The 13,106-nt window shown below is 34.0% G+C and overlaps 1 protein-coding gene across 4 annotated transcripts in view; it reads left to right on the forward strand.

Annotated features, from left to right (window-relative positions):
- The window catches only part of Bcas3 (BCAS3 microtubule associated cell migration factor), a 575,232-nt gene that overhangs the window by 33,023 nt on the left and 529,103 nt on the right, over positions 1-13,106 (forward strand). For all 4 annotated transcript variants that reach the window (XM_026398023.2, XM_026398025.2, XM_026398024.2 and 1 more), the window contains exon 6: positions 12,283-12,364. In XM_026398023.2, the coding sequence (XP_026253808.1) occupies positions 12,283-12,364 (82 nt within the window). The remainder of the gene's footprint in view (positions 1-12,282; positions 12,365-13,106) is intronic.

Here is a 13,106-nt window from a genome sequence, read left to right on the forward strand (position 1 = left end):
ATTCTTTTCCCAGAATATTTTTGATATCCAGTTGAGAATGAAGAGATGTGGAACTGTATATCATCAAATAGTTCTTCCAGGATGATTCGGGGAGAGACCGTCAGTTCCTAATATAGTTTTCTTTGTAGTTATAATGGCCACTTAGGTAGCTGGGTAAAGTCTCTTTATTGCTTCTTACCTGAGTTCCTTAGTATAAGATAGTACCTGCCATGACTTACCCCATTCCTCTTTACATTTTCTGCATTTCTCCCACTATTAAGAAGAAAATAATTGTTACTTTTTAAGTTGGAAACAGTAATGCAACAATCTTTTTAAGCAGCATTGTTCAGGTATTGTTTCTGTATTGTAAAATAGTTAGAAAATTGATAATGATGTGTTGTATATTTGAAAAGGTTGCTGAGGTCCTTTTATTGTTTTAGGAACTGAATTCTTTATAAGATCTTATTACCTTTCCTTCCTCTCATTTTTATTTTTCTTTCATCTTTCCCCCCTTTTGTTGCTATTAGGAAAGATTAACTTCAATTTTTAAAATTTTGAAGTTTTCAGGAATATTTTCTGTATATATTTAAATTTGTAGTCTTTATTGTTTTTTGAGTAGTTTTAGGTTTACAGAAAAATTAAGGTGAAAGTAGAGTCCCTGCATATCCCTGCAGCAGACCCACTTCTTGCATTTGTATGATACATTTGTTACAATAGAGTCAATATTGATATGTTATTAACTAAAACTCTTAGATTATCTTTTTTCCCCTAATAAAACCTTTGTAGTTATGTTATTTTTTAAAAACATTTTTTTTAGTTGTAGATGGACACAATATCTTTGTTTTTTATTTATTTAGTTTTAATGTGGTGCTGAGGACTGAACCTAGTGCCTCATGTACGCGAGGCAAGTGCTCAACCACTGATATACAACCCTAGCCCAATTGTGTTATTTTAAGTTTAAAACTAATGACACAATCTTCATTTTCAAGAACTTCTGTTGTGTCTCTGTGGTTAGTATATATGAAATAATGAGAAAAGATTGATAATTGCATTTGTATATTTAAATAGGCTATTTTTAGATCAGTGGTGGTAAAGAAAACATTTAAAAACGTTTTAGAAGCCAGATGTGGTGCATGCCTGTAATCCCTGTAGCTCAGGAAGCTGAGGCAGGATAATCGCATATTTGAGGCCAGCTTCAGCAATTTAGCAAGGCCCAAGCAACTTAGTGAGACCCTGTCTCAAATTAAACAATAAAAAGGGCTGGGGATATAACTCAGTAACAGAGTGCCCCTGGGTTCAATCCCCAGTACCAAAAGCAAAACAAAAAAAAAAAAATTCAAACTTTTCTTTTTTTGGGGGGGGGGGCGGTACTGGGGATTGAACCTAGGGGTGTTCTACCACAGATCTACATCTCTAGCCCTTTAAAAAATTTTATTTCATTATAAGACAGGGTTTGCTAAGTTACCAAGTTGACTTTGAACTTGTAGTCCTCCTGCCTCAGCTCCTGGGTAATTGTGATTACAGGCATATATCACCATGCCTAGCAACTGTTAGAATTACTGTTGTTGTTGATGTGGGGATATTTGTAATGATGATCTGGTGTGTTGTATGCCACACCCAATGATTTAGGAAAGAAGAATAAAACTTCCAGTATCTCAGATGTTGGTTGCTTTTTCTTTCCAATGCTTCCCCATGTAAATTTAGAGTCATTACTTATCCAGGGGACTTTGACATGAATGTTATTTTTGACTGAAAGGCAAAATATGCTTAAAATAAACCTGAAGAACTATTTATTTTCCTGTGGTTTTCTTTGTCTGGGGGGCCCATTTAAAAAAATCAGATTGTTTCTCTTTTTTTTTTTATTGATTGTTCAAAACATTACAGAGCTCATGATATATCATCTTTCATACATTTGACTCAATTGGGTTTTGAACTCCCCTTTTTACCCCAAGTACAGATTGCAGAATCACATCTGTTACATACTCACATTTTTACATGATGGCATATTAGTGACTGTTGTATTCTGCTACCTTTCCTATCCCCTACTATCCCCCCTCCCCTCCCCTCCCCTCCCCTCCCCTCCCATCTTCCCTCTCTACCTCCTCTGCTGTTGTTCAATTCTCTCCCTTTTTTTCCCCAGATTGTTTCTCTTTATTGTTGAGTTTTAAGAGTTCTTTGTATAATATACTTTCAAATATATATATATTTTTTAAATTTTTTAATTAGTTGTTGATAGACCTTTATTTATTTATTTATTTTTATGTGGTGCTGAGAATCGAATCCACTGCCTAGTACATGCTAGGCAAGCGCTCTGTCACTGAGCCACAACCCTAGCCCCTTTTTGTATATTTTGAATAACAGATTTCATCAGATGTATCTTTTGCAAATATTTTATCTTAATCTATGGTTTGTCTTTTTTTTTTTCCCCTTTAATTTCCCCCCCCTCAATTTTTTGCTGTGCTGGACATGCTAGGCAAGCACTCTACCTCTGAACTACATCCCCAGCCCTATTTTGTATTTTATTTAGAGATAGGGTCTCATTGAGTTGCTTAGCACCTTACTTTTTGCTGAGGCTGCCTTGGAACTTTCAATTCTCCTGCCTCAGCCTCCTGAGCTGCTGGGATTACAGGCATGCGACACCATGCCCGGCTTTGACATTTTTGTCTTTTGTAGTGCAAAAGTTTTTAATTTCAATCAATCTTAAATCAATCTTAATCCTACCCTTATCAGTTTTTTTTAATTAAATGTATGTTTTTTTTTTGCCATGTTTTCTAGGAGGTTTTTGGTTTCTCTGTTTTAAATTTATATCTGTTATACATTTTGAGGACTTTTTTGTGAAGGGCGTGTGATCTGTGTCTGCATTCATTTTTATTGTATGTGGATGTCTAGTTCTTCCAGCTTCATTTGTTGAAAAGACAATCTTTATTGTAGTGTGTGTGTGTGTGTGTGTGTGTGTGTGTGTGTGTGTGTTGGAGTACTGGGAATTGAACTGTATCACTGAGCTACATCCCTAGCCTGTTTTCTTTAATTTTATTTTGAGATAGGGCCTCATTAGGTTGCCAAGGGTACCTCAGATTTGAAGTACTCTTGCCTCACCCTCCTGAGTCTCTGGGATTACTCTGTGCATCTCTGTGCATCTCTGTGCTCAGTAGCCTGTAGTTTTTTTGTTGAAGATCAGTTGACTGCATGTGAGTTTATTTGTGGGCTCTCTGTTCCATTGATCTGTTCCTCTCTTTTTTTCACCAATAACATACTGCACTGATCAGCTTTATACTATTTCTTAAGGTTGGGTAGTGTCAGTCCTCTGATGTTCCTCTCTTTCTATATTGAGTTGGCTGTTCTGGGTCTTTTAACTCTCTGTGTGAACCTTACTTGTATTATTATTAATATTATTTATTGTGGTACTGGGGACTGAACCCAGGAGTGTTTTTACCTCTGAGCTACAATTTCAGCTAATTATATTTTTTATTTTGAGTCAGGGTGACCTCCCAAGAGGCTGGGATTTCGGGTATGTTCCAGTGCACCTGGCTCCATGTAAACTTTATTTATTTATTTATTTTTGTTACTGGGAATTGAACCTAGAAGCTCTCATCCTCAGTTGTTTTTTTTATTTTTTATTTCAGGACAGGGTCTTCCTAAATTACTGAGATTAACCTTGAATTTTCGATCTTCCTACCTCAGCCTCCCCAGTTGCTGGGATTACAGGCATGTGCCATCAAGCCCAGTTGACATATAAACTTTAGAATAGTGTGTCAGGATCCAAAAGATGACCTGCTTGGATTTTGATTTGAATTGTGCTGAATTTGTAGATCAAGTTAGAAATGGTATCCTGACATTGTTGAGTCCATGTATGAACATGGAATCTCTCTTCATTTATTTAGCTTTTAATTTATTAAAAAAAATTTTTTTTAAATCTGAGGTGGAATCTTGCTGTTTTTCCAAAACTGGTCTTAATTGTGAACTCAAGTGATTCTTCCACTTATCCTCCTAAGTATTTGGTATTATAGACATGTGCCACTATGCCTGGTTTATTTTGTTATTTGGTTCCCTTTTTTTTTTTTTAACTACATTTGATATTAATCAAAAAGCCAGAAAGTGATGCTGTGTTTTTTGCTTTGATATGTTTTGTCAGTTTTGTAGTTTTCCTCATATAGATCTTATATATATTTTATTGGATTTATACTTAAATTTCATTTTGGGATGCTAATATGTTAAGTAATGTATTTTTAATTTCTCATTTTATTCGTTCATTCCATTTTTTGAAATTCATCATTGTTTGCATCTTAACCTTGTACCCTGCAACCTTGCTGTAGTTTCTGGAATTTTTCATTGATTCTTTTGGATTTTATACATTAATGATTATGTCACCTGTGAACTAAGACAGTTTTCTTTTCCACAGTTTTGTGTACATTTTACAGGGTGAGTATCCCTCATTTAAAATGCCCAGCAATGGATGTATTTTTGATTTTGAATTTTTTTGGATTTGGGGAAATTTGCATATACATAATAAAATGTCTTGAGGGATGGCACCTATAACTAAACACAGAATTCATTTATGTTTCATACACACATAGACTGAAGGTGCTCTCAGGTAATATTTAAAATAATTTTCTGTATGAACAAATTTTGTGTACATTGAATCATCAGCCTGATGTCATTTTGAATCTCAGAAATTTTCAGATTTTGGAGCTTTCTGGATTTTTAAATTAAAGATTATATATGTATTTAAAAATTTTTAGATATAAGGTATATAAATGAATTAAAACCATGTATATGGTGTTAAAAATTTGTATGTGTTTTAATTAAATTGAGGAAGTTCTGTTCTATTTTTAGTTTACTGAGGAATTTTTTTTTATTCATGAATGTATTTGGATTTTGTTACATGCTTTTTTTTTTGCATTATTAATCTGAGCATATGATTTTTCCTCTTCAACTTGTTAATGTGATTGTATTGTATTCGGTGATTTTCTTTCTTTCTTTCTTTGTTTTTTTTTTTTTTTTTTGAATGTAGAACCAGCTTTGCATAGCTAGTATCAATCTCACTCGTTCATGGTGTATCATTTTTATAATAATACATTGTTGGATTTTATTTGCTACTCCTTTGTTGAGAACTATGTTCATGAGAGTCTGTAGTTTTCTTTTAATGAATGTCTTTTTTGTGGCTTTGGTATTAGGGTAATGGAGGCCTCATAAATGATTAGAAGTATTCTTGCTGACTTTTTTTTCTGGGAGAGATTTTAGAGAATTGTTTCCTTAAATATTTTTTTGTAGAACTCACCAGTGAACTATCTGGGTCTGCTGCTTTCTGTTTGGGAAGTTATTGTCTGTTTCTTCTTGTGTGAGTTTAGCAGATTGTCTTTTAAGGAATTAATCCATTTCATCTAGGTTATCAAATGTGGGTGTAAATTTGTTCATTATTCTTTTCCCATTCACGGGATCTGTAGTGATCTTTTCTTCTTTAATTTCTGTTATTAGTAATTGGTGTTGTCTTTCTTTCTCATTCTTAAACTGGCTAGAGTCTTAATGATTTTTATTGATATTTTTCAGAGAATCAACTTTTGATTTCATTGATTTTTCTCTTGATTTCCTATTTTCAATTTTATTGATTTCTGTTCTAATTTCTGTTTATTTGCTTCTGTTTACTTTGAGTTCAGTTTGCTTTTTATTTCCTCATTTCATAAGGTAGAAACTTAGATTTAAAAATTTTGGTTATTTCTTCTTTTTGAAATATATGTAATTAGTACTATAGATTTCCTTGTATTCACTTATTCTTGCAGTGTATCTGACAAATTTTGATTAAGTTGATTTCTTTTCTTGTTTTTTTTTTTTTTTGGGGGGGTGACAGGAATTGAACCTAGGAGTGCTTAACTACTGAGTCCATATTCAGCATTTTATATTTTATTTAGAGACAGGGTCTCACTAAATTGCCAGGGCCTTGCTAAGTTGTTGAGGCTGTCTTTGAACTCATGATCCTCCTGCCTCAGCCTCCTGAGCTGCTGTGATTACAGGCATGTGCCACTGTGCCTGGCAAATTGAATTTTTAATTAAGATATTTTAAGACTTCTCTGGAGCTTTCTTCTTCAACCTACCTGTTTATTTACAATTGTGTTGTTTAAACTCTCAAGTATTTGTTATTTTCCAGCTATTGCCCTGTTATTGATTTGTAGTTTAATTCCACTGTGATATAAACATAGGTATTGTATGATTTCTGTTCTTTTTTTAAAATATTTTTTTTAGTTGTCAGTGGACTTTATTTCATTTTTTTATATGTGGTGCTGAGAATCGAACCCAGTACCTCACACAGGCTAGGCAAGTATTCTACCACTGAGCCACAACCCTAGCCTATGATTTCTGTTTTTTTAAGTTTGTTTAGATGTGTTTTTGTCCAGAAGATGAACAACTGCATTAACAAAATTTAGAGATGTGTTGCCATAACCCAATCATTGTAACTTAGCTTGAGAGGAGGATTGATTACTATTATATTTGGAATTTGAATAGGTACAGAGAACTCTACCTTCTTCCAGAACTGCTGAACTGTATCCTTGAATCTCATTCATATCGTGTACTCTCCTATCTACTGGGTAGATAGGGTCTTTCTGGCAAAAGTCATCTGCCATCTGCCTTATAGAGGTTCATTGTGATATATTGTTTGTTTATATATTTAGTTTGAGGCAGTAGTACATATCCAGGGGAGAACGCTTTATGTTTTTCATTCACCATGCATAATAGATAGATTTAAATGTGTTAATTTTATATATCCACCAGAATGGTTGAAACTAACTTTATGCTAGGATATGGGGCAGATAGAACCCTTATACATTGCTAGTGGAAGTATAAATTGGTATAATCACTTTGGAAAACAGTTTTGTTAAGATCTACAAAATCTGTACTTATGTTACCCTAGATCCTTACATAGAAGCAAATATACTACTATCTACTCCAAAAATACTGTTCACCAAAAACCATCTGCAAGAATATTTATAGTAATATTTTGGTGATGTTATTTTCAGAATGGTAAATAAGGATTCTTACATATAACTATAAAATAGACAAGTGGCCTAGATCTTATTTAACTTATTCATTAATTAATAAATGAAGTGGGAAATTGTTACAAGTAATTCAAAGGAGAAGGTGAAAAATAAATGTAGGCAACCATAGGCACATTAAAATGAACTTGCTGATAAATACAAACCTCCTTAATATCCTGTTGGCACTAAAATATACTGGTTGGACTGGGAACATAGTTCAGCATTGGGTATTTACCCAGCAAACCCAGAGTTAGATCATGTACTTTTCCTAGCTGAGTTTGATTCCCAGCACCACCCAAAACAAACAAACAAAACAAAAACAAAATTAAACAAAGCAAAACAGAACAAAACAAAACCCCAAACCCTACTGCTTTAAATCATGTTTTCTGCAGGGGGAATTTAATTGTATTTTCTTTTTTTTTTTTTTTTTTTTTTTTAAAGAGAGAGTGAGAGAGGAGAGGGAGAGAGAGAGAGAGAGAATTTTTATTATTTATTTTTTAGTTCTCGGCGGACACAACATCCTTGTTGGTATGTGGTGCTGAGGATCGAACCCGGGCCGCACGCATGCCAGGCGAGCGCGCTACCGCTTGAGCCACATCCCCAGCCCTGTATTTTCAATTGACAAAATTAATTTTCATTTCTGTATTCAAGAATTAATTTTATTTCTATCAGTTTTCTGTAAGTCAGAGTATCTTAAGATAGCCCACTCAAAGAAAAGATGAGGATCCCTGTGGTACCAGAAAAACTCACTGGGCTGAAGAACTATTGGAAATCTATTGAAAGAACACACGGCAATCTTTTTCTTATTTCAAAATCTTTTACAATTTTTCTTGGCATATTAAGAGCCTCAAACTAGAAACAACCCAGAGATCTAACAATAGTAGAGTGGATGAAATTATAGTAATTTTATACAATGGAATTCTATATAGCAACAGAAAACAAAAATCAGAAAACTACAATCACATACAACAACTAATTAATTTCTTAAGCATAGTAATGTGTAAAAGAAGCCACTGCAAGAGTATATACTGTGTGATCTCATTTACACTATGTTCAACAAGTAAAACTTATGTAAAGTACTAGAAGTCAGGCTTGTGGTTAGTTATCCTTAAAATGGGATTATGACTGGGAAGGGATGTACCAGGACCTTTTGAGTTTCCCTAATGTGCATTAATATTGAACATTCATTAAGCTGTACATATAACTCATTTTGTACTTTTTTTGTTGTTGTTGGGGGGCTTTGGGAATTGAGACCAGAGGTGTTATACCACTGAGCTATATCCCCAACTGTTTTAAAATTTATTTTATTTTTTGGTACTGGGGATTGAACCCAGGAGTGCTTAACCATTGAGCATATCCCCATCCCTTTTGATTTTTTGAGACAGGGTCTTGCTAAATAGCTTACGGTCATCCTCAGTTGCTGAGGTTGGGTTAGAGCTTGAAACTCTTCTGTCTCAGCTCTGGAGTCTCTGGGATTGTAGGTGTGCAGACTGGGTCTGGGTGATTTGTACATTTTTAAGTGTTTATTATCTTTCAGTAATGTTTGCTAAAAATCATTTGCTGACCATAGTCCTCCATTTTACCAGTGTAGGGGATGATGGGGGTGTGAATATATACTATTGTCCTAATTCCATGGTGTTCTAAATTATTATTTTTATTATCCTTGGTATTTGATTGAATTTTCCATTTGGCAGCCAGTTGAACATCAGGATTTAAGAAACAAGTTTGGTTCTGAGGGATGGGTGACCTTTGTTTGCTTTCAGACTTCAGTATGAGTACTTACAGCTCTCCCAGCACTTTTATAACCTTTTCTGTATGTGTATTTTGTCTCCGCTGTTGTAATTTCCTTTTACGTTAGATTGAGTTGTGATCACGATTCTGAGCTTGTATTCCCCCACCCCTTTTTTAGTTTGGTATGTAATTTGCATATTTTCACCATGCGAAAGCTATTTTCTATGGTTGGAAAAGATTTTTTTCCTACAGTGTGAACAAATCATTCTTTGTTCTCGTTATTGTGCCTCCAAGCTGGTACGTCCGGTTTATGCCCCAAACAACAAAAGTCTGTCATCAGAAATTAAAATACCAGTAAGAACAAAGGCAGAGACCATGAGGAGCACTTAGGGAGGTTTCCTCCCTGTTTGCTCCTCTCCCCATGTTACCACAGATGCCAAGAAGCTGGAACACTGCTCGGTACACTCCTTCCTTGTAGTTCTGCTCTTGTATTTATTGTTATCATTGGTTTAAAAGTGAACTTACAGTTCTGTGTGATTCTTTTCAGGACTTATAAAATCCTCATCCGTGAAATTCTTGCCATTTTCAATGAGCTCTTTTTAAGAAACCTTAAAGTCATGTTTGACAGCCTTTTTAGAAAATGTTTTGACACTTGTTTATTTGAAAGCAAAATTACCAGTGAACATGCTGTGTAAAATTATTAGAGGCAATTTAGAATGGTAGCTAAAGCAGAGTTTGTAAGGATGTATACGTCCTCCGTGTGCCCTTTCCAAAATGTGCACATCCTGTCTTTGGTAGCATGAGATTTATTCTGAAATGATATTTTAAAATAGATTTTTCACATATTATTCAGAGAATTCTCTTCTGGGAAAGTTTACATTTGTGCCTCATAGAATAGTTTAGAACTAAGCTTCTAATTTCAGTATGTTGTATAATCATGGTTTTATTATATTAACAAATATCTATAAATGTGACACAATGCTTCCTCCCCTCCTCCCTTTTCCTGTTATACTTAAACAAAGATTGTAGGACCTTAATTTAGAGGTAATGAAACATGGACAATGAATGTGGGGATGCATTTTATAATCAATCTTAATGCTGTTTTTCTTCTCACCTGTTGCTGTTTGTATAAAGAGGGATTTAGAATAGGGCTTTTAGGCTTTTAGATTTGTTTTGAAAGTTGTTTTGCTGAAGAACATAGTGTGTTCCAATTTCAAACATTTTTTTGTGCCAGAGTAAGTTTGTATTAAATTCAGTGGTACAAAAGTTATGAATATGCCAAGGCTGATTTTAAATTATTTTTATTATATTTGAGTATAGATGCTCACTTAAATATGATTATACTTTCTTAACATTAGGTTTTGTTTGAACTAAAAGCTAAATGCCAGACCTGTGGCACATGGAAATAATAGTACAGAACAGTCGATGTTATGTTAGAATATTGTAATTCCTTATAGGTATAAAACTTGTGAGAAGTGTTTTTCATTATTCTGAAATTACAATTTAAATGTAAGTTATACAGTATTATTTTAAAAGGTGTTTTTCATGTTTCTTCCTAATAGAAATAGTATGTATATTGGAGAAGACTGTTACTTATTTCTTTCCCTACAAACATTTTATTTTCAAAATATAAATGATTTGTTGCCATTCTTTTCATTCTTTGCCTATTGTTAAAATTTCAAGAGTGACACATGTGGAAGTAGGCAAAACTCATCTGTAATATAATCAGAGTACATTATGCTTCACCATTTAGTGTATGTATGCTTAAAAATTAGATTATAACTTTAGGTTTCAGAGAATATGCATTTACTGCATTGGGTGGAAAATGGAATGAAGGTGTTTTCTGTATTTTTTATTCTGTTCAATATGCATAAAATGTAGACTTAAGAACTACAGTAGATGCTGGCAATGGTTTTCTTTTCTTTTTATGAAAATGAAAGGTCACAAAGGATTCATGAAGAAGCTATGTTCTAGATTACTATGTTGATTGCATTTATGTGTTTGGTGATAGGTGGTGCTGTTGCTGCACAGTTGATCCTACCAATCCTCACATTTTCTGTATCCAAAGTACTATAGAAGGATTTGTTGTTGTGGCAATAAATATTTATAGGCAGCAAAACTATTTATAGTTTGTAGTTCTTAAATTCATGTAGAAGAGGTGGAAATGTAAAAAAGTATTTATGTCTAAAAGGTACCTCTACAGGTATACAGTTTAATACTGGAAGTCTTGTAATCCTCTTATAATATATATATTTTTAATATTTTTTTTTCTAGTACTGGGGATAGAAGAGAGGGCCTTACACATGCTAGGCAAGCACTCTACCACTAAGCTTCATTCTCAGCCCTTTATTTTAGACAGAGTTTTGCTAAGTTGCTGAAGTTAGCCTTGAACTTGGAATCCTCTTGCATCATTCCCCCAAGTAGCTGGGATTATAGACATGTACTACTGTGCCTGACTCTATTTTTTTTTTGTTTTTGTTTTTTGGTACCAGAGATTGAACTCAGGGTCTCTTAACCACTGAGCCACATTCCCAGGTGTTTTTATATTTTATTTAGAGACAGGGTCTCACTAAATTGCTTAGGGCCTCACTTCTATTTTTGATATTTTAAACTAGTTGTTGGGCAGTCCTATTAAAAATATCAGTAGGTAATTCTTTTGATGGCTTTGTGTCTTCATTACATTTGTTATAAATTCTTGGTTATGTAGAACTAGTTTTATAATTCATGCCATTTTCTTTGATATTACATATTCCATTAAACACTAAACAATTATGAAAATATATTGAGAAGTACATTATCACAGTAAGTCTGGAAAGTAGTTCTTCACTAATGCTAATTTAATCTGCTCAACTTGTCAGTCTGCAGTCGAAAAGCTGTACCTCTTTACCCTTGAATTAATGGAATGTTGTACTTTATATATCTGAGGAATAAATCTGATATCTCTCAATATGGATATTTGTATGGTGATTGGTTTTTGTGTACAATAAAAACAATGACAAGTTGGTTTATATGACTCTTTTATTCATAGCATATTGAAATTAAAAGTATCTTGGAGATATTTTCAGCAGCTTTTCATTCTTATTTTTTAATTGCAAAAGAATATAGGCTTATAGAATTAAATAATTTACTCATAGTAACAGAAAGAAGTCCCAGAAGCATAGCTAGTTCAAGTAACTGGTGAAAATTGCTACAATATTTAAGTGGAGCTTTTCAGAATAGTATCATAGTTGCTTTGCTCTGAAATGGAAAGCTCTGGAGTAGGAACAGAACAGATTTCTAATATTTTAATAAGATAAAAATTGTGGACTTCGAGTACAGACCTTTTTTCCAGTTCATAATATCATGTTTTTCTAGAAATGCTTATGATAATTTTAAATATGAGTTTACTTAATGTGTATGACCAGCCTAAAATAGGTGTGGGTGTATGTGTGTATGTGTGTATATTTCAGGCAAATCATACTAAAATTTAGGAAATCTTGCTTTCATCCAATAATGTGACCTACATTTTAACTTACTGATTTTTTTCCTATCTTCTCTTATGCAGATTAGTGGGGAAGCACAGGAGCTCTTCTCTGTTCGACATGGCCCAATTCGAGCAGCTAGAATCTTGCCTGCTCCACAGTTTGGTGAGTTGTAGTTCTTAAGAAGAAACAAATCATTCAGAGTTTTCCTTTTGTTGGTCTTGGACTACAGACAGCATGAATGATAACTAAAGTCTGTTTCCCCCCCAAGTGTCCATTCTCTTTCCCCTCCTCCCAGCAAGATAAACCCTTAGTTCTGTCAGTTGAGATGGAAATAGGTAATCTTAACCAATTCAATATGGCTATTCACTTTCTGCTGTGGTTTTGATTTATCTTCAGCCTCTTTGATCTCAATTTAGCCTCTGCCTTTGCTAGCTCTTTCTTGAAGCCCTCTTCTCTCTTGGCTTTCATGGTCTCCGTCTTCCCAGATCCCTTCTTCATGACTGTGCTGCCTTTGTTATGCCTCTGGCTTAGCTTTCCTGCTGTGGGTATTCCCCAGGTCTCTGTTCACATGCTCTGCCCTTCTTAGTTATACTCACTGTTGTCGAGAGCTTGGTTTTCACTATTATCTCGGGTGTGGATGACTCTGCTTTCTGTGTCTTTAGCTGTGTCAGAAGTGGAGTTTCAGGGTTTTAACCTTGTAACTCTGATGTAACAATGAATATGTGTTTAAATAATATGTATGTTTTATACTTAGGTAGAAAAATTCAAATGTATGTTTATATTAAATTGGTCTTTTCAGTATCTTAAATAACTTTTGACTCTTTCAGACTTCAAGCTTTGGAAAGGTTGTATTTTCTCATTAACTTGCTTTCGTTCACTCAAGAGTATTTTGCATGTGTGCCGA

This window comes from Urocitellus parryii, chromosome 7, assembly GCF_045843805.1.
Source record: "Urocitellus parryii isolate mUroPar1 chromosome 7, mUroPar1.hap1, whole genome shotgun sequence".
NCBI lineage: Eukaryota > Metazoa > Chordata > Mammalia > Rodentia > Sciuridae > Urocitellus > Urocitellus parryii.